Genomic DNA, 23,146 nt, shown 5'->3' with positions numbered 1-23,146 from the left:
GGATGTGTGACTTCAGGCAGGGGTTTTTTTCATTCAAACAAATACAACACCCAACGCTTGCAACTAATAAAGACATATAAAGAATTCATGCAAGCGTTGGTCCTAGCTTATATCAAACAGAAAAATAAAATAATGGTAGATAAAGAGGCCTAGGTTCATCTAGCAATGCCAGAAAATACTTTTTCACAGAAAGGGTGGTGGATGCCTGGAATGACCTCCTACAGGAGGCTGCAACTACAAAAACAGTGATAGAATTCAAGAATGTGTGGGATAAACAGAGGAACACTATATTGAAAAAAAGATGGAATCCAATTAAAGCAAAACTTAATGACCTTATAATTGGTTAATGACTCTTCCAACTCGTGAATAAACTACTAGACACCACACCAATCACAAACAACAGTAAAGACACACCAGGAGCTGAAAACCTTGCAAAGTACTTCAAGGAGAAATCATACAACTGCGACTTAAAATACCTGTCAGCCCCATCGAATACGCTGTACTCCTAGACTGTCTAGACCCAGACCCTGGAGTATACCCAGCAGATAGAACTTGGACCGAATTCGAAATACTATCGAAGGATCTCATCTCCCAAACGCTTAATTCGCCAAATCTCACTGCAAACTAGACGTATGCCCAAACAACCTCATGAAATCGGCCCCTCAACAATTTATAACAGACCTAACGAACCACTTGAACTTTATGCTACAAAATGGACTCTTCCCGAAGGAGAAAGGAAACATTCTACTCACCCCTATACCCAAAGACCCAAAGAAAAATGCTAATGAACTAACCAACTATAGGCCAGTAGCATCTATCCCCTTAACCAAAATAACGGAAGGGATGGTGACCAAACAACTCACAAACTATTTAAACAAGTTCTCAATATTACACGACTCCCAATCAGGATTTCATTCTAACCACAGTACTGAAACAGTACTAGTCACGCTCATGACTAAATTCAAACAAATGACTGCAACTGACAAGAACATACTACTTCTACAATTCGACATGTCCAGCGCCTTCGACATGGTTGATCATGGAATTCTACTACATATCCTTGAATACTTCGGAATTGGAGGCAACATTCTCAATTGGTTCAAGGGATTCCTAACCACACGATCATATCAAGTGACATCAAATTCGATTACACCAGCCACATGGACGCCTGAATGCGGAGTTCCACAGGGATCCCCCCTATCACCGACCTTATTCAACCTAATGATGATACCCTTGGCCAAGCTACTATCAAATCAAAACCTCAACCCATACATATATGCTGATGACGTAACAATCTACATCCCATTTAAACAAGATTTAAAAGAAATCTCCAATGATATCAACCAAAGTCTACATATCATGCACTCATGGGCAGATGCATTTCAGCTGAAACTCAATGCGGAAAAAATCCAATGCCTAATACTCACCTCTTAACACAATGTGAACAAATTCACCACCATCAACACACCAAAACTGAACCTACCAATTTTGGACACCCTAAAGATTCTTGGAGTTACCATAGACAGACACCTAACACTCAAGAGTCATGCGAAAAGTACAACCAAAAAGATGTTCCACTCAATGTGGAAATTAAAAAGAATAAGACCATACTTCCCAAGGACCGTCTTCCGTAATCTGGTACAATCATTGGTACTCAGTCATCTAGACTATTGTAATACACTCTACGCCGGCTGTAAAGAGCAAATACTCAAAAAAAACTCCAGACAGCCCAGAACACTGCAGCTAAACTCGTATTCGGAAAATCAAAATATTAAAGTGCTAAACCCCTACGAGAAAAGCTACATTGGCTCCCACTCAAAGAACGCATCACGTTCAAAATATGTACCCTAGTTCATAAAATCATTCATGGCGATGCCCCAGCCTACATGTCAGACCTGATAGACTTACCACCCAGGAATACTAGGAAATCATCTCAAACATTCTTTAATCTTCATTTCCCCAATTGTAAAGGTCTAAAATACAAACTAACGCATGCATCAACTTTTTCCTATTTGAGCACACAATTAAGAACGCACTGCCGCGCAAGCTAAAAACGATCTATGAACTGACCGACTTCCGCAAGCTACTGAAGACCCATCTCTTTGACAGGACATACCACAAAGATCAACACATGTGAACTCTCCCACATGTAACCAAAACTGTTTTATTATGTTCTCTTGCTATATTACTATTATGTTTATGATGTTTTCTTGTTATATTACTTTCTTGTTTCTCATTATCATGTAACCCAAAATCCTTCTTGTAATACTAATGTCTACTTCCTCTTATTTCCACTATTCAAGATGTATTGTAAGCACATTGAGCCTGCAAAGAGGTGGGAAAATGTGGGATACAAATGCAACAAATAAATAAGTTTGAAACCAGCTTTAGAGATTGGAAAGTAAGACCAATGTTGGGCAGACTTCTACAATCTGACTGTAAATGGCAAAAAGAGATCAGGATCAAGGGTGGGGTGGGCTTAGACAACAGTGCCAGGCAGACTTCTAAGGTCTGTGCCTCAAAATTGGCAGAAAGATTAATGAGTGGAACCTGTGCAAGTGCCAGATTCAACTCTGGCCACATTGTTGGGCAGACTAGATGGATCATGCAGATCTTAATCTGTTGGATTAGATGTTACTAAGTTGTTTTCCTGCTTATTCCATGTCTTTTGAATTCTATTTATGTTCCCTCCGTCAATAAAGACACTGAACTGCCAATCATTTAAATCATATAGAAAAGTTTCACAAATTAATCTTTAATCAAATTAACAAAATACCTACATACACTTATAAAACAAAAACTCACACATTAAAGAACATAAAACAGACCCAAAACTCAAAAGCAAATTCTACATCCCACAATCATAGGGGACACAAAATTCTTCCAGAAACGGCCAAAGGCAACCAAGACAAATATTTTGATGTCTGTCTTTTCTTCACAGATTTGAACACAAACGTTCAAAAACATACCAGAGTCTTAAAAGTCCACAAAAAGATTCAAAGAAATAGTACTTCCTATAATCTAATGCAAGAATAACTGAACATATGGATAAAAAATAGAGTCAGATACAACTGGGTGTGATTTTTTTTAAATAATTTTTATTGAAAAAGAAGAGTTCAAGCCCAAAATTCAAAGCTGACAATCATCAGAAAATACAATCTAACGTACTGGTTTTTTTTTTTGTACTATTAACAGTTTCACTCCCTTCCCTTATCCCCTCCCTACCCTTGTCCCACCAAAATCCCAGACCCAGTGAGTTCTTATCCAGGTCTAGGTATAGCGCTAATGTAGTGTGTTCAAGAGCAAGTTCATGATCAATCACATATTAATAGTTCAAAATCCAACTACAAGCCTGATGTAGCATTGCAGTCCAAACTGGTTCACAACACGGTTTTAGTACAAAATATTCTGGTCTTTCCAGTTTTTTTTCAAGAGGTTAATATGCACATGAATAAATTTCAGCCTATTGACAGTGGTATGTGAATTGGCAGAAGGCATTTCCATAAAATCCCCAAATCCCTCATGAAAGTATTCACTAAGGAATAAGAAGCAATGTCCTATTGTATTGGTAGAGCTGAAAAAGATATAACAGACCTAATTTTTCTCAATGGAGAAAGGTAAATAGTGGGCTTCCCCAGGAATCAGCGCTTTTTATGTTTTTGTGAACTATGTAGAAAATGAAGATGTGAAGTGATCATATTCAACTAGTTTAATAGTGTTAAATTACAAGAGGATTGTGAGCAATTGTAAGATGATCTTATGAGACTGGACATCTCAGTAGCAGATGAAACAGCGTATAGAACGAAGTCAACACAAATACATTCACCACTATAGCCACACAAACTTTCCCTACCCGTGACAGACACCATGAAAATTCTTAGAGTTACCATTGATCGAAATCTTACACTTGAAAGTCATGCGAAGAATACAACTAAGATGTTCCACTCAATGTGGAAACTTAAAAGAGTAAAACCTTTCTTCCCAAGGGCCATTTTTCGCAACCTGGTACAATGGTGCTGAGTCACCTTGACTACTGCAATGCACTCCCTACGCTGGCTGTAAAGAGCAAATCATCAAGAAACTTCAAACAGCCCAGAACACAGCAGCCAGACTCATATGTGGAAAAGCAAAACACGAAAGTACAAAACGAGAAGCTACACTGGTTACCACTTAAAGAACGTATCGCATTCAAGATCTGCACATTAGGTCATAAAATCATTCACGGAGATGCCCCAGCCTACACGTTAGAACTTGTTGACTTGCCACCCAGGAATGCTAAAAGATCAGCCCACACATTCCTTAACCTACGCTTCCCCAGCTGTAAAGGACTGTGTCAGGTGTTCAGCGCTGCATGCGTCTGGTAGCGCTTTACAAATGCTAATAATAATAATAAATACAGACTAACACATGCGTCCAGCTTTTCATACATGGGCACGCAGTTATGGAATGCATTACCACATCACTTAAAAAAAAAAACAATTACAAACTAATTTTCACAAATCTCTGAAGACATCTCTCTTCAACAAGGCATACCATAACGATCTCGTTAGTGATTTCTGTCAGTTTGGTTTTGTTAAGGGATGTATATTATGACATTGTCTGCATATATGAAAGGGTTGAGGCCTTGACTGGATAAAGTCTTGGCTAGTGAGGTCATCATTAGGTTGAAGAGGATCGGTGGCAGTGATCCTTGTGGTGCTCCACCTGGGCTGGGCACTATGCACTGGTACTTTTTAGAGGTGAACTTCTTTGGAGCTTTTTTCTTTCTTTTCTTTGGCTTTTGCTCTGATATTCCATCTCTGTGCACTGTGGAGATATAGCCACAATTCTCTGCCGGCCAGACCCTTCACTGTCCTGTCCCTGTGCACGGAGGATAGAGACCACCATGAATACCGTCCATCTGTAACCAGAAGCTGTGTGAGCTGCTTATTCTGCTGGCATCATATTAAAGCAAAACATAACATCTGGTCTTATAGTCAAAGTGGGTTACAAAGAACATCAAGAGCCAGAACAATCCTCTAAGAAAACAGCAGCTAAAAACCATAAGGGTTAAAACTTATAAATCACTGTGTAGTACAAATTTCCGAAAGAGCAAAGTCTTAATATTCTTTCTATAAACCAGGTCAGAGTGGGAGGACCGAAATACCCCAGGAAAAGTCCTTCCAATGTCTTAGAGCCTGAAACACTTCAGATATCTACAATATCCTATTTCCTGGGTGAATGTGTGAGTCTGTAGTCTATGTACATTTGTCATCCAAAAATACAAAAGAACTCACAGGGTACAATCTAGATCAGATGGGCACAAAGCCCACCAGCACACTACATCTCCTTCAGGTTCAGGCAGGTCTGGGGCTCCCTGCAGCATGAGGACCAAAGTCAACTGCACCCTCTAAATCCAACCCCAGCTATGTCTCAATCTCTGAATGGTATTAAGTGCACCAAGAGGAAATAAGAAAAAAAATTAAACTAGGTGGTTGCCACAGTCAAAGATTGCATGAGGCTTGGACTTTATTTAAAAAGACCATTTCGGAAGCCCAGACATAAAAAAGAAAGTCAAACAGCCAACATAGTTTTATAGTGAGACAGAAGTGATGAAAGCCCTTTGATTGTGGCCTTGCGTTGTTGTAGAAACTTTCTGGTGACTTCTTCATGCTCACAGTAAGCTCAATATATAATAAGGTTTACACAGGGCTGGCTATACTCAAGCCTGGCAGTGTTCGATTAGCTGAATGTAACTATCAATTAAATGTGGTCAGTTGGTTGATTAAGGGAGCAATTATTTCTTCACAAAGATGATATGGGTGTCTGATAACTTTGCTCTTTAAATAATTGAGCATTCAAAAACCTATACGTTTACTCAGGTTTCCATTGTCTAATATTAGATTTTATTTAGGGAAAGGGGATGGGATTTGATATACCGCCTTTCGGTGGTTACAGTCAAAGCAGTTTACATATTTTGACCAATGGACGGTTAAATGACTTGTCCAGCGAAATTGAACCCAGTTCCCATGGTTCTCAAGCCACTGCACTAAACATTAGGCTACTCCTCCATTCAATTCAGAATGACATACACAATAATAGAGGAATTCAGGAGGCAGGGCAAAAACATGTTCACCTTCTGTATAATATATTATGGTTGTAATACTTCCTGGTCAAAGAAAGACTCTTGCATTAGTCATATCTAGCAGAGCTCCTATGAATTCCAATTCAGGTGATGGTCTCAATGTGGCTTTGGGTCCTTTACGACAAAGTCCAATGACTACAGAACCCAGATGGTCATACCTAGAGACCTCTGGGCTCTTTCACAAGATGGCATCTTCACTATCCAATTGCCCAGATAAGAAAAAAGGTGCACCTCCAGTTTCTGTAAGTGCACAGCTACCATGGTTAGACATAGCATTAACATACAGATAAAACAGCAGCCAAATGGCAGAACACGATACCAGTAGTGATATTTCCCTACTAAAAATCTGAATACTTGCAATGGATGGGATTTCTCTCTATGTGGTATGCACTTCCTTTATGTCCAAAGAACACAATCAGTCTCCTCTTTTAAGAATGAGATAAATTTGATTGCACTACCTCCATTATATGGAAATTTCTCAAGCATATTCATTGTGGGTATGCCAAAATCTTGACTGGCTAGATGTGTCCTGAGGACCAGGTTGAAAATCCCTGCTCTAAAGAGGCCAGTGTGAGGGACAAAGGAGATAGACCCTGAATGTTAATCAGTTGTGATTATGTTATTGCCTGTATACTACACCAGCTTCAGCGCTATATCCCATCATCAAAGTAATGAAAGCTGATTTTCTTTTTAGGATTTCAGTCAGACTACATATAAAACACCAATAGAACTATTTAATATTCTGTTTTTAAATAAAATGTATAGATAAAAATGGCTAAAATTTCTACTACTGTAGAACTTATTTTAAAGAAACCACATATTTCAACAATGTATTTCACTACCATTTATCACAAACATTTAGCTCTAACCTGGAGATGCTGCATTACTTCCATTTTCTGTAGCCCTGAATGAGCGGCTGTGCTGAGGTCGTCTTCTCTCATTCTGGGGCTCCAGAAATGTCCTCTGTATTTTGATACATAAGGACAGAAATGAAGTATACCACAGCCAGTGCTAGGAACTGAGCCTGTTTACTGTCCTCCTGCAAAGAGAAATTTCAGTTCTTCATCTAAGTTTTGCACATTTGTCAGCGTTTTTTTTCTTCAGTACAATCCGCAACTCTGCTGCACGAGGAACAGATCTTATCACAAACATCACAAAACACTAATGCCTGCTGGTGAATATGCCTCACAAAGAGTTGTTACTGGGATAAACAGCTTTGGAATATATTCATTTATCCAATCAGCCGTGTTACCTGTGCACAAGTTATCAAATAATTCTTCATAGCAATGGCAATTTTTGTTTTGTAAAAATTCCAGATATGCTCAGCTTCACACATATGGTACAAGTTTGCATTATGTCATCATCTGTGGAAGTGTGAAAGCCAGAAAAGCAAAATCTGGCAGGCTGACAAACAAAAGCAATGAGACGAGGAGAAATGGCACTTAAAAAGAATACAATAAAAATTTGATTTCAACCAGTATGAAGAGGAAAAAATTCGAAGAACTTCCAGGATTGTCCAATTCTTGCCAATTGAAAAATGAAAAATGTGAAGGAGACATAGGTACCCATATTGCTATGATTTCTCCCATATAAATTCCTAAATCCAGTCACTTTCTGCTCTAGCTGTAATATTTCTCTATTCCTAGTTTTTCTTTGGTGACTTGTATATGCAATGATCTCCCCTCTCAGCACCGTCACTTTCCGGGAGAGGATTGTCAAGATGAACCTCATTTGTGTCTGTATAGTTTCCATTTCTGTAGCAGAAATTCATAGAACCTCTCATCCCCATGCTGTCGAAATGGGAACGTCCATGGAAAATTAACAGGAGTAGACCCAGGAAATATCAATTCAATGTTTACCATTGCATAGTCAGATAGTGCCCATTAAACTATCTCTGCCATAGTTACATATGTGAAAATAGACTTAGAGGTCATAATATAACCAATTCTGGACATGGTGGAATGTGCCCTGGATAAATGCGTATAGTCTCATTCTACCAGATGTAAAGTTCTCCACACATATTTGAAAAGTATTAATCTGCAAACGAACCTTTTCCGGAGATGCGAAGGCAGTAGAACGAGAGGACATGAAATGAGATTGAAGGGGGGCAGACTCAAGAAAAATGTCAGGAAGTACTTTTTCACAGAGAGAGTAGTGGATGCTTGGAATGCCCTCCCGCGGGAGGTGGTGGAGATGAAAACGGTAACGGAATTAAAACATGCGTGGAATAAACAAAGGAATCCTGTTCAGAAGGAATGGATCCTCAGGAGCTTAGCCGAGATTGGGTGGCAGAGCTGGTGGTGGGAGGCAGGGCTGGTGGTTGGGAGGCGGGGATAGTGCGGGGCAGACATACGGTCTGTGCCAGAGCCAGTGGTGGGAGGCGGGACTGGAGGTTGGGAGGCAGGGATAGCGCTGGGCAAACTTATACTGTCTGTGCCAGAGCCAGTGGTGGGAGGCGGGGCTGGTGCCTGGGGATAGTGCTGGGCAGACTTATACGGTCTGTGCCCTGAAAAAGACAGGTACAAATCAAGGTAAGGTATACACAACTGGCAGAAATGAGTTTATCTTGTTGGGCAGACTGGATGGACCATGCAGGTCTTTTTCTGCCGTCATCTACTATGTTACTATGTGACACCGAAGCGAACACAGCTTTGTCTGAAATACAGCTGAATAGCCCACTGACCCTGAGAAATGAGGCGAAACTTGGGCCGAAGTCGGGCCGTGGATGGGTCACAAACGACTATTTGTAGATGAGACTGCTCAGAAAATTCTTTCAGCAGCCAGCTAAGTAACCCTTGATAAATTTATTTGAAAAAGAAGTGGGATACTTAGCAGAGGGTTTTAAGCCAGTGATGATCGGGCAGTGCTCCCTAAAGTTGTATAACGCAAGGAGTACATGCCTGGATTGAGGCTTTTTCCGCTACATTAAAAAGAATATCTCATATGAGACGCTATACATATAGGAGTCTCCTATATTTTTGTGTGTAACTGTTACATCCACCAGGTCCAGAATATCATAAAGTAAGGGAATCCCGCTATGATTACCTCCCCGGCACTTTCCTTGAGATTGATCCAATAAAGGGTCCCAACCTCATTAAAATCTCCACTCACTATTGATGGAATTGCATCAAATTCCTGGAGGAGTTCATTTGTTTGTAAAAAAAAAAAAAAAAAAATCTTATTACAAGTGTTTGGAGCATAGATATTACTTAACACTAGATTTTGATGCTCAGTGGCTAATGTAAAATCACGAATCTACCTATCTCATCCCTAATAACCCGGTGTGGAGTAAACTGCATGCCCTTTTGAATCAATATAATGACACTTGCTTTTTTTATCTCTTGCCGGAGCTTCAAAGTAATCTCCCACTCACCATTTACATTTTTCAAGTCCTATAGTATCTAAATATGTTTCCTGAAGATAGGCTGTTGTGGCTTGCTGTTGGAGAAATTAGTTTCTTACCTACTAATTTGCTTTCCTTTAGTCTCTCCGGACCAGTCCAGGATCTGACTGATGGGTTATGCACTCCTTCCAACAGTTGGAGACAGAACTCTAGTGAGCCAACAGCAGCTCTGGCCATCTAGACCTAGATTCAGTATTGAAAAAGAAAGAACCACAGTCTGTGCCACCGGGAACTTGAACTGCCACCAATCTGTAATAAGAATGTACTTTCTGCAAAACTAACAATGTTGCTGCACATTCGCTCGTTCATTTGGCAATCCATGCCTTTTTTTTCTGAATAATAAAGAAACTGTAAACTCACAAAGCAGCTCCATCCCCAATCCAACAATAACAAGCAAACCATCAACCGCTCTTCAGTACTATCAACAATGAAATGGGTGGGACCTGGGCCAGTCCAGAGGGACCACAGAAAAGCAAATTAGCAAATTTCTCCTTCCTTAGCGTTCCTCTGGACTGGCCCAGGATCTGACTGATGGGAATTAACGAAACAGTACTCTTAAGGGAGGGACCCCAGCAAACCTTCTGTGAGAACCCTCGCACCAATAATTGCTTCCTGACAGCACTGCACCTCTAATCTGTAATGCTTAGAGAATGAATGCAAGGAAGACCAAGTCGCTGCCTTACACATTTCCAAAGGCGGCACCAAGTGCAGAAGTGTTCTGCCCATGAAGTAGCTTGCCCTCTGGTCGAGTGGGCTTTGGCTGGCTTCCCAGAGAGAAGGTAAGCAGCAGCTATCAATTCCTTAAAGCACCAAGAAATGGTGGGCTTAAAAGCTGCTAACCCCTTTTGGGAACCTCCAATGAGCAGAAACAATCTGAACAGTGAAATTCTTCCATAGCTTTTAGATAGTGCTTAAGGACTCTTGACACCAAGAATCCACAATCTTCGCTGGTCTTCAGAAGCGGAGGAAGAACCTAAAGACAGGCAAAACTACTGACAGAGAGATGTAACCATGACAGGACCTTAGGAAGAAAAGAAGGAATGGGGATGCAACCCCACTTGCTCTTTAGAAAACTCCAAAAATGGTGACTACCATGTAAAATGAGTTTATCTTGTTGGGCAGAAACTCTGATACTCTCCTACCTGAGGAAATGGCCACCAAAAATACTGTCTTGAGCATCAAATCCTTAAGAGAACAAGATGCCAATGGCTCAAAAGGAGAACTAGTAAGCATCAAAAGAACCATATTAAGGTCCCAAGCCAGAAAGATGGCCCTAGAGGGAGAACATAGGAGACCTATGTCCTTCAAGAAATGTGAGACATCTGGATGACTAGCTAAAGACTTTCCCTGCATGCGCCCCCAAAAGTAAGACAAAGCCACAATTTGTACTTTATGAGAAGCGAATGCCAAGCCTTTATCAAACCCATGTAGTAAAAAATCCAAGAGCTCTGCCACAGAAGCTCACAAGGGAGAAATGTTCCAATCAAAACACCAAGCCTCGGAAATACGCCAAGTTCTAATATAATTCAGAGACGTCGACTGACACCACGATCAAAGCATTAAGGAAATTACCTTGGAAGAGTAACCTCTCTTCGTCAACTGAGCCTCTTCAAGAGCCAAATAAGACAAAACCAAGCCAGGTCTGGATGAACAACCAGGCCCTGGACCAGAAGCCCAGGAGGCTCCGGAAACCAGAGTGGACAGTCGACAAGGAGGTGCACGAGATCCACATATCAAGGCATGCGGAGCCAAGTCTAGAGTTCTCAATATCAATGGACCCTCGTGTGCCTCGATCCGTTGGATTAGACATCCCAGGAGTGGCCACGGAGGAAATGTATAAAGAAGGCCTGAAGGCCAAGGCTGCGACTGAAGTGAGGCACCTTTGCGCTGAGACTTATGGCCAATAGATCCATGATCAGTAGTCCCCAAAGATCCACTACTACTTGGAACGCCCTCAGAGTGAAACCATTCTCCTGGATCCAGGGATGTGATGACTGAAAAAATCTGCCTGAACATTCTCTGTCCCTGTTATATGGCATGCCAAGGCGGGCAGCCAGTTGAAGCTCCACCCACGCCATGAGCCTCATTGTTTCCTGCTGCAACTGGCAAATTCTCATCCCCCCTTGCTGACATAAGCTACCGCTGTTGCGTTGACTGATAGGATGTGCAGCGACTCGCCTACCAACAGTGAGCAAAATGCTTCCAGAGCTAACCGAATTGCCCTGGTTTCCAAGAGGTTGATAGAGCAGGACACCTCCAGAGGAGACCAAAGACCCTGCACAAACACCCCAGACAGTGAGCTCCCCGGCCCTTGAGACTGGCATCTGTTGTGACTACTGTACACTGCAGCAGATCCAGAAGCATCCCCTTGGTTAAACTGGCTGTTCGTAGCCACTAACATCGGCTGCTGTGTTCCCAAGCCCACAGAGGCAATCTCAATTCCAGAGAATCCGTCTGTGGAGACCACTGGGACAGAAGGGTGAATGTAGAGATCTCAACTGTGCCCTGGCCCAAGGCACTATCTTCTATCGCCGCTGCTATAGAGCCCAAAATCTGCAGACAATCCCGAGCGCAAGCAATGGTTCTGCGCAGGAATGCCTGAATCTGAGACTAACTTAAGAATTCTGCCCCGAAGAAGAAAAACCCGACCATGGGTAGTTTCAAAAGACACCCCCAAGTACTCAAAGGTCTGAGACAGCACCAGGCAACTCTTGTGGAAGTTGACCACCCAACCAAAAAACTGAAGGAACTGGAGCACCTGGTCCATGACCTGCAAACTCTCCTGATACAACTTTGCTTGAATTAGACAGTCGTCCAAATAGGGATGAACCAAAATACCATCCTTTCTGAGAGCTGCTGCCACTACCACCATGACCTTGGTGAACATGCGAGGAAGCTGTAGCTAGTCCAAACGGAAGCACCCGAAACTGAAAATGCTGGCTGAAAACCGCAAAACGAAGAAACCGCTGGTGCATGGCCCAAATCAGAATGTGTAGATAGGCCTCTGTCAAACCCAGTGTGGTCAAAACTCTCCCGATCTGACGGCTATCACCAAGCGAAGAGTTTCCATATGAAAACTGGTGAGCTTGAGAGTCCAATTGACCACCTTTTCTTTGGAACTACAAAGTAAATGGAATAACAGCCATGCCTGACTTCTGAGGAAGGAACCGTACAAACAGCCTGGAGTTCAAGAAGACTTGTTAGTGTGTCCCGGACCATGCCCGCATTGAGACGAGATTGACAGGGAGACTCAAGAAAGGCATACCCTTCTCGAATAACCTCTAACACCCACTGATCAGTGGTATGTTTGTCTTATTCTTGTTGTACACTGCCTTGAGTGAATTCCTTCAAAAATGCGGTAAATAAATCCAAATAAATAAAATAAACAAATAATCTTGGTCCACCTCCAACAGGTATCAAAGGTTGGAACCGAACACCTTCATTGGCCTGGATGGGCTGGGGATGGAATGAAGCCACGGGTTCCCTTCCACCTCTCTGAGACCCACGAAAGGACTGATTTATCTGGAAAAACCTAAACCTCTGACTCTGAGCACCTCTGTCCGAAACAGATTGAAATCTCACCCTCGACTGTGGCCAAGAAGTGATTTATGTCCCGACTCACTAGGCTGGTCTTCCAGAAGGCGAGGGACCTTAGTATCACCAAGACAGTGAACTAACGTGTCCCGGAAGGGGAATTTACTCAGGTTAGATTTAGAGGTCACATCTGCGGACCAGCCTCTTAACTAAAGAGAACATCACGTTGCGACTTCTAAGGCCATGGAGATGCCCTCAGTAAATCATACAAAGCATCAGCTAAAAAGGTGGAACCCATCTCAATTTTAGCTACTTCTGCGTCAATCAAAGGCAAATCATCCAAAGCTCTATCCAAGACACTTTAAGCCCAATGGAAGCAAGTCCTAGCCACCAAGGAACCACAGATTAACGTCTGAACCATTAAGAAAGAAAAGTCAAAACTACTCTTTAAGAAAGCCTCCATCCTGCGATCCTGAACATCCCTAAGAGCTGTGCCTCCATCAACAGGGACCTTATTGCGCTGTCACAGCAGAGACAACCGCATCTACTAATGGCATTTTAAGAAGGGACTTGTCCACATCTGGAACTGGATAAAGCCATACCATAGAGCGAGCTGGACAAAAAGGAGAATCCAGCACATCCCATTAGGCCTGAATGATGTCCCTAATATCCTGGTGTATAGGGAAAGTTTTACCCAGACGTCTAATGCCCTTAACCAACAGATCCACCTTATGGCCCTGTATGGCCATGGGTTGCTAAATCTTCAAAATGTAATGTAGTTACCACCAAAGAAATGAGTTCCTACAAATCCTCCTTGTGAAAAATTCTAACAACCAAAGAATCTTCCCCTGGGAGTAAAGATTCCACCCCAGGTCTGCTGGACTGGGGTCCTCCAACAACTGCTCCTCTCCTAACACATCTGCCTCCTCCAGAAAGGGCATGTCCAGATCTGGATCAGTGGCTAGATCCTCCTCCAGATCCCAGGACCCCCTAGCTCTCTTTGCAGGTGCCACCTGCCTACCTAAGCCTCATCCTGAAGGAGCAGAAGCAGGTCCCGATTTTTTTCAATAAAAAAGCTTGGTACATTTGGAGGACAAACTCAGGAGGTAAATCTCCCTCCAGGAGTCCTGACTGCTCCTGCAGCATCACTGCCAACTGTTCTGCTGAATGGAGTCATCAGAAGAGGTCAAAATGGCAATTTTTCCGCCAAGACAGCAGAGATTGTTTTCTCTGCACTGAGTGCCAAAGACAGTAACCGCTGCAGGAGAAGCCGAGTGAGAAGGGCCAGCCGCAGATGAAACCTCCAGAGCTGTACAATATTTACATGCCCCGCTCGCTCCGAGTCCTTGGTGCTGACATAGTGCAGCTCAGCTAAGCATTCTCTTTTCTTCTTTTTATTAAAGAACCAAAAACTTGCTACCGACAGTCGAAGCCACACTGGGAAAGAAAACCGCCACCAAGTCCAATGGAGACAAAGTTGCCCTGCTTGTTCGTGTCTTTTATTTTTTTTTTGACACACAAAATGTGGCTGCCTCTTCCCAGGCTCAAACACTCTTCCACCGGTGCACAGAAAATAAATCTTAAACAGCCAAGCCCCCTAATATTAGATAGCCTTTTCTCACTTTTTTTTTTTTAAACAAAGCAGTAAGAGAGAATACAAAGAAGAGAGAGAGGGGAGACTATAGGGTTCACCTCCTTCCACCTGCTGGAGAAGGAAAATACTGAAACTAGGTCTAGATTGAGGGCTCTTATTGGCTCACAAGAGTCAGAGCTCTCCGTCTACACCTGCTAGAAGGAGTGCATAACCCATCAAGTCAGGTTATAGGCCAGTCCAGAGGGACGTTAAGGAATTAAGGCTTGTAAAACTTTATGACATTTAATAGGTGATGAGATACCACTTAAATGCCCCATGTTATTTAATTCTTTTAATATATCTAAAATTATATCTAAAATGGCAAACAGTAAGACACTCATGCCATTCAAAGCAGTTGAGGCATCCCAGCCAGTGCCTCAACTGCTGACCTCCACTATCTAGCCTTCTCTAGGAAGTATGGTGTACACTTGCTTGTCTTAAAACCCATCACATAGGTAAGACCTCCACCAGGATACCTCCCAATCCCATCCAACTGTCCCCTCCCTTATCCCATCCCACAACATGTACTCCTACCATCCCTCCTTCACCAATACCTTCCCTCCCCCCCAAACTATTTTTTAAATGTTTACATACCTCTCTTGCCTACTGATTCCCTATTTACCCCCCCACGATCCCTCAGATCCTTCCAACATAACTGTTTAATGGTCCCATCATTCCATATCATTGGCCTGGATACCATTTGAGCAAGAATTTTCTGGCTAGTAGCTCCCACACATTGGAAATTCCTGACGTTATCTCTAAGCTTAGAACATTCTCATCTAAAATTTAAACAAGAATTAAAGACGTTTCTATTTCGTAATGCCTTTGGTATTTAGTTTCTACATACATCCAAATATTGCCCACTCCTGCTTTCTCCCCTCCCAAGAGTGGGGCACAAACCACACTGAAAGTTCTCTCTCTGATTGACTGATCACTATTTTAATATTATAGTTCTCCCACTCTTTCCTTGCCTATCCCTTTCCTATCGAATTCATGTAGTTCATTTTCATTCTCGATTTTGATAGTTTATATTTGTGTATTGCTCAGATAGTTCGCTTGAAACAAACTTGAAACTACTGTGCATGTCCAGTAGTGAAATAGCAGAAAAGCCACTCTTATACTGTATCTTCTCTCTCCCCCCGCCCCCCCCCCCACAATGTGCCCTCAAATACATGATACAATCTTCCTTGTTCAGATTCTGATGCTTCATTCTGACAGCTTGCCTACGAAATAACCAGCACCGAATGTATGCATACAGAGAAAGGTGTAACATTTCACCAGGGCCGCCGAGAGGGAGGGACAGGGGGGACAAAAGTCCCGGGGCCCAGGTCTCTAGGGAAGCCCGGCGCCGCCGCCTGGCCCGCCCTCTGTTGCCGCCTGGCCCGCCCTCTGTCACTCCCAGAACTAACCTTAAGCCTCCTTTCACTTCGCAGCAAGCAGCAGCAGGTCAGGCCACTCCTTCCTTCCATGTCCCGCCCTCGCCTGACGTAACGACCGCGAGGGCGGGGCATGGAAGGAAGGAGGAGAGGTCTGCCCTGCCGCTGCTTGCTGCAAAGTGAAAGGAGGCTTAAGGTTAGTTCCAAGGGCCCGGCCCGATAGCGGGTGGAGGGGGGGCCTGGCGACCTCGGGTGGGTGGGCGGCCCGGCGATCTCAGGTGGGTGGCGCCCTCGGGGGGGGGGGGGGCGGCCTTGTCCCGGGCCCGGCTCCCGGCAGCCCTGCATTTCACACCCCCTATCATGGCAATAAGGAAACAGTAACTTATTTGGTATACATTAAAAACTCACTATATCTCTGAAGACTACAGCTCTGAGTCTGTTTATATCCATGTCCTGCAAAAGCCTGTCAAAGTCTCGAACTGGAGAAATGACACCTATCACCATGTCAATCCGACTCTAGAAGAAATATACCACCAATTAAATACAATTTATAAGATACACTTCAGAAAAACTGAACAGAACAAAAAGCAAGCTAAGATATTAATGACCACTAGTAAGAACATGGCTGGAATGAAAAGCAAGAGATTAAGGGCTCTGTTTACTAAGGTGCACTAACATTTTTAGCGCGTGCACAAAATTAGCGTGTGATATATAGGTGCCCACAGGAATAGTGCTACACAGCGCGCACTAAAAGCAATAGCGCGCCTCTAGCACAGCTTAGTAAAGGGGCCCTAAGGGAGTTAACAAAACCTAAAAGGTTAAAGTCTAACAGTCCGCATATCTGAATATTAATGGCTCTGAATAACTGATTTAGAATTTCTGTCAAACTAGAACATCTTGCTTTTATTTCCCATTTGCATGCTAACAGTGAGAGCAAATGGAGCACTGAATACAGAGCATATTATGGTTCTTGTGTGGTACACTTGCCTTTGTTGTAGATTTCCCTGTCCCAATCAGGCTCTGTGCTGCTTTCTGGCCTGTTGCACTTTCCCCATCCGATTTCATCTGCAAATGATGCTGACATTCCAAGCAATTTCTTACTGCCACCGCACAGACTGTCATAAAGAAAACAAACATACACTGTTTGTAGCTAAACTATAATGGCTATTTTATCATATATATTTAACAAACACACACCAAATACAAATAAATCAGTTCTGGATTATTAAAGGTGATCATAGTTTCACGATCATTAGTGAGTGTGCGTTTAAGCAGGACTAATGAAAAAAAAAAAAACTTTTGTGATGGAGAATATCATGCAAATGACATGGGACTCCTTTTTAGTTAGAGGACTACAAAACAGGTTCTTGACCTCCAAATCTGAGCCCCCCCATGGCTCTCTATTGTTTCCAGTTCTCACTAACATCTATAGGCGAAGTTGAGTCGGGTAGGTATTAAATTTCATATTTATGCTCAAGTAGAGGAGTGTGGTAGCCGTGTTAGTCCACTCTTAAGGTTATCAATAGAAATCAAACAAAATAAAACATGGAAAAGAAAATAAGATGATACCTTTTTTATTGGACATAACTTAATACATTTCTTGATTAGCTTTCGAAGGTTGCCCTTCTTCGTCAGATCGGAAATAAGCAAATGTGTTAGCTGACAGTGTATATAAGTGAAAACAGTCAAGCATTACTATGACAGTCTGACAGAGTGGGAGGATGGGGGTGGGTAGGAGGTATGCATGGGGACATCAAAGCATATCATTGATATTCTAACAGGATGGGTGTGGATAGGTGAGGGATGGGGTGATCAACAGAGAAATACAGCTTTATGGTTTATAATGGGCTAGGAACCCCAGATCCTTGTTAAGTCCTTTCTGTTGGGTGTTAAAATATTCAATCATTCTGACTTCAAAGGTCTTACGTTCTTGTATGGTTTTAAAGTTACCTTTCAGGATTCTCACTGTGAAGTCACTGGTACAGTGTCCTGGTCCTGTAAAATGCTGACCAACAGGTGTGGGAGCCCTACTGGCACCAGTATTGTTCTTGTGATGTCTATGTAAATTGAATCTTGTCTTAAGCATCTGGCCTGTTTCTCCAATATAGCATCCTTCGTTACATTTTTTACACTGAATGATATATACCACATTGGAAGATGAGCAAGTGAAAGATCCCTTTATGTTGAATATCTTTTCTTTGTGGATGACTGTGGGGTCCTGTGAAATATTTTGGCATAGTTTGCTACTGGATAAATTACAGGGAAGTGTGCCCTTCTGTTCCTTTTCAGTCTGTGATGGAAGTTTACTTCTGATTAGCTTGTGTTTTAAGTTGGGTGGCTGTCGGAAGGCCAGTACTGGTGGGGATGGGAATATCTCTTTCAGTAATTCATCCTCCTGGAGTATAGGTTGTAGATCTCTTATGATTTTCCAGCTCTGGATTGTATGTCACTATTATTTATGTCACCAATATTTATGCTCACAATGTTAGAAAAGGTCTATGATGAAAGCAGTAGCACACAGATATGGAACGCACTACCCATGGCCCTGAAAACCACGGACAACTTAACCAGCTTTCGCAAATCTATGAAGACATCTCTTCAACAAGACCTACAAAAATAATCTATAATGAAACAAATCACTCCTTATACCACCCAAATGCTTTAAAATACCCCTCACACGACCTTACCTAACACCTTCTAACTTATTCCTCTTCTACCTCCAGATTATTACCGACTGTATCTAAGATTATGTAATGACACCCTGCAAAAAGGTGGGATAATGTGGAGTACAAATGCAATAAATAAATAAATACATAAATAGCTTGGGTGAATCTCTTCATAAAGGCAGCTAATAAATCTCAATAAACAAACAGTAACAAAATTAAATCAAAGCTTGGCAAATATAAAATAAACTGGAATTCAATCCCTAAAAGAATGGAGCAGTAGGGATCAAAAAACTTCAATTTGATTTTATGTTGTAACCCAATGTTGAAAAATATTCAATTGCCTTGTTGCTCTCAGGTACATATTTTGGGTTCAATTACAGAAAACAGTCTCAATATCATCATTCAAGGGTCAACTTTATTAAGACGTTTCTGCCTAATTATGTCTCATTTAGCTGCTTCATCTATTTCCAAATCAAATTATGGCAAAGCAAGCAGTTGCTCTCCACAGAGAGCAGGATAAAATCAGCATGGAACATCTTTCTCAGAGCTCATAACACAAATGTTTTCTGAGCATGGATGCAAGTTCCTATGCAGCAGTCCCACACCTGCTCATTATAATACAAAGTTTAAAGTTCAACTCGAGGAAGATTTATTGTAGCTGTAGAGAACTCCTGTTAGACTAAGCAATTTAGCTGTCTTTGTTAACAGAATGAATCAGTCAAAAACTGTGATTTGACTGGGAAACTCCAAGCTGAGGAGCCCTCTTCCGGAGTAGCAGAGAACCGTATACCATGGAAGAAAGTCTATGACATGCCCTAACTGTCCAATAAAATTCTTTATTAGGGACTGAGCCATGTTGAGAATCTCAGGAAAGAAGTAGACTGGTAGAATGACTGGAAGCTAGCAACCAAGACTTTAAAGAACTACTTGTCCAAATCTGCTGTCCCTTCAAGATGTGTTTAAATAGAAAACATGAACTTTGGTTGCAGCAGGGGGAGTGAACAACTTTTTGTTAGGGGGGGGGGGGGGGGGTCAAGCTCCGCCCCCAGCTCCAGCATCTCCCCTTATCTAACATTCCAGTCAACCCCTCCCATGGCATCCAGCATTCTTCCCTACCTTTGAAACCCCCACAAGAGTGTCCAGTATTTCTCTCTTCCCCTCCCCCATAGTCTCCAGCACTTCTCCCTGTCCCCACGACATGTTTAATGCCTTACCTCCCTTCCCCAGGTGTGGCCATATTCCAACCAGCACAGCACCAAAAGCATAGAGGCCAGTGGGCGCAGAGCCTTGAGCATCTGTGCATGCTGAAGGCCTGCCTGCTCCCTCCCCCATTTCACGCTCAAGGCCCCTGTGCCTGCTAGCTTCAGTGTTTTTGGTGCTGGGCTGATTGGAGTATCGCCGCCCTGGAGGAGAAAAATAAGGTACTAAACATTGCGGGAGGCGAGGAAGATTGAGGGAACATTGCTCCAACTTCTCCTCTCCAAGGACTGAAGTCGACATGAGCAAATATTTTCTGTTACATTACATTGTGAGCACTTCTTACAGATAACACACTCACATATGTAAACACTCAAAGCGAGGCTGAAAAGAATTCCATGAGCCATGCTCTGCATGCTTTCTTCCTTGTTGGCCTGTAGTTTAACTATGTTTATAGCTACTCTGAATTTTACTCAGCGGATGAATAGCACAGCTTAGAGGGAACACTGCTTCTCTCTGTATAAGCACTACTTTTAACAACAAAAAAGTCAGTAGGGGCACTTTTGAAAACAGGCCCCTTCACTATCTACCAGCTACCTCCCCCAGTACTACTGTTACTGATGGTATTATGCACACTAATACACCAAGGAATTATGTACCAAAAATTCAAAATAATGCATGACAAAAAATGAAGGCATATTAAACAGAAAAGTATTTGCAGTAGTCTGGAAATATACACAAGTACTTTAATACTTGGCTCTATCAGGCCTAGTTCACCCATTCAGCATCTTCCTGCTGGCCATCCTGCTGGCCATGTGAATAGTGATGTTCAGCAGCACTATAACAGAAATCCTGAGATTACTGGAAACCGTAAAATTTACTTATCAACGTTTTTGGAAGGTTGTCAAATGGCCACCAGCCTTCAGCTCAACTAGCCTTTAGTAAGCGGTTGGGTTATCAAAAATTAGGTACAGCTAATATAGAGAATATGTGCTATCTGTATTAGACCTACCCAAGAAAGCTACAGGCCGAGAAACGGGGAGGCCACTGCTACTCCTTGAAATCTTGGACACGTCACTTAACCATCCATTGAATCAAGTGTAAAATTTAAATTGTAAGACCTCCAGGGACAGGAAAATACTTATTGTACCTGAATGTAACCTACTTTGAGCTATTACTGAAAAGCTGCGATCTAAATTCAATTCCAAAACACAATACCAGCCATACTGGGAGACTGGGTGGCTAAATGGCAGATGATGTTTAATGTGAGCAAGTGCAAGGTGATGCATGTGGGAAAAAAAGAACCCGAATTATAGCTACATCATGCAAGGTTCCACATTAGGGGTTATGGACCAAGAAAGGGATCTGGGTGTCGTCGTCGATAATACACTGAAACCTTCTGCTCAGTGTGCTGCTGCGGCTAGGAAAGCGAATAGGGTATTATTAGGGAAGGTATGGAAAGCAGGTGTGAGGATGTTATAATGCCGTTATATCACTCCATGGTGCGACTGAACCTTGAGTATTGTGTTCAATTCTGGTCGCCGCATCTCAAGAAAGATAGTGGAATTGGAAAAGGTGCAGCGAAGGGCGACGAAAATGATAGCGGGGCTGGAACGACTTCCCTATGAAGAAAGACTAAGGAGGCTAGGGCTTTTCAGCTTGGAGAAGAGACGGCTGAGGGGAGACATGATAGAGGTATATAAAATAATGAGTGGAGTGGAACAGGTGGATGTGAAGCGTCTGTTCACGCTTTCCAAAAATACTAGGACTAGGGGCACGCGATGAAACTACAATGTAGTAAATTTAAAACAAATCGGAGAAAATGTTTCTTCACCCAACCCGTAATTAAACTCTGGAATTTGTTGCCGGAGAACGTGGTGAAGGTGGTTAGGTTGGCAGAGTTTAAAAGGGGGTTAGACGGTTTCCTAAAGGACAAGTCCATAAACCGCTACTAAATGGACTTGGGAAAAATCCACAATTCCTGGAATAACATGTATAGAATGTTGGTATGTTTGGGAAGCTTGCCAGGTGCCCTTGGCCTGGATTGGCCGCTGTCGTGGACAGGTTGCTGGGCTCGATGGACCCTTGGTCTTTTCCCAGTGTGGCATTACTTATGTACTTATGTAATACAAAAAATTACAAATGTCACTCAGAACCTAAAGAGCAAGTCTACCAAACCATAATAGCAGTGTAATTTTCAAGAGTCACAAAACAAGCACCTACTTAAGAAAGCACAGCACCACGAACACCACAATGGGTACTAGAACATCAATAAACCCTATTGGAACTGTGTAGGACGGATCTGTACTAAAGAGAAAACCATGTCTGTTTCATATACACAGAACACAGACCCTCACGCAGTATAAAATAATTAACTACAAATTAAAAATAAAACTATGTAGACAAATATTATACCGAACTCCCAAAAAGCCACAGTGCAACTCCAGAGAAAGAGAAAAAGTGAAGCATGTCCCCCTGTACTGTGCAAATATAAAGATAGCAGATGCAAATTTCAAAAACTGATATATTCCAATCATTGTAAGTTAACAAAATACCCCAAACCTCTTTCCTCGGGTCAGGACAGTATACTGCTGTTATGGTATTCTGTTCTGACATGTGAAAGGAGGGTTTGGTCTCCAAACATTAGACAAAAATGTATTAACATTAGTCCAATAAAGATATTTCCATTTTCTGTATTAACACTGCTACTTTATCCTAAACTACAAATAAAATTCATTTTTTTCTACCTTTGTTGTCTGGCCGTTTACTTTTTCTAATTGTGCTGATCCCAGTCTCTGTTTCTGCTTTCCTCTTCTTAACTGTCACCAGCATCTACCTCCTCTCCCCCCCCCCCCCCCCCATCCATCCAGTCTGCCCCCTCTTCTCTTTCTCTCCCCCCAGTTCAATCCAGAGTCTTCCCCCTCTCCCCCCAGTACCATCCAGAGTCTTCCCCATCCCCCCCAGTTCCATCCAGTCTGCCCCCCTCTCTCTCTCCCCAGTTCCATCCAGTCTGCCCCCCTCTCTCTCCCCAGTTCCATCCAGAGTCTGCCCCCCCTCTCTCACTCCCCAGTTCCATCCAGAGTCCGCCCCCCTCTCTCTCCCCAGTTCCATCCAGAGTCTGCTCCCCCTCTCTCTCTCCCCAGTTCCATCCAGAGTCCGCCCCCCTCTCTCTCCCCAGTTCCATCCAGAGTCCGCCCCCCTCTCTCTCCCCAG

General features: G+C 42.6%; 1 protein-coding gene across 1 annotated transcript in view; it reads right to left on the bottom strand.

Moving 5' to 3' along the window:
• Positions 1 to 23,146, bottom strand: part of LRBA (LPS responsive beige-like anchor protein) — a 1,257,537-nt gene that overhangs the window by 962,087 nt on the left and 272,304 nt on the right. The window contains 4 exon segments of the mRNA XM_030191657.1: positions 6,994 to 7,078; positions 7,080 to 7,163; positions 16,479 to 16,586; positions 17,058 to 17,185. Coding sequence (XP_030047517.1) covers positions 6,994 to 7,078; positions 7,080 to 7,163; positions 16,479 to 16,586; positions 17,058 to 17,185 — 405 coding nt within the window.

Source organism: Microcaecilia unicolor, chromosome 2 (genome assembly GCF_901765095.1).
Source record: "Microcaecilia unicolor chromosome 2, aMicUni1.1, whole genome shotgun sequence".
In the NCBI taxonomy this organism is placed as follows: domain Eukaryota; kingdom Metazoa; phylum Chordata; class Amphibia; order Gymnophiona; family Siphonopidae; genus Microcaecilia; species Microcaecilia unicolor.
The sequence above is the reverse complement of the archived record's forward strand: the minus strand, read 5'-3'. Positions and strand labels throughout refer to the sequence as shown.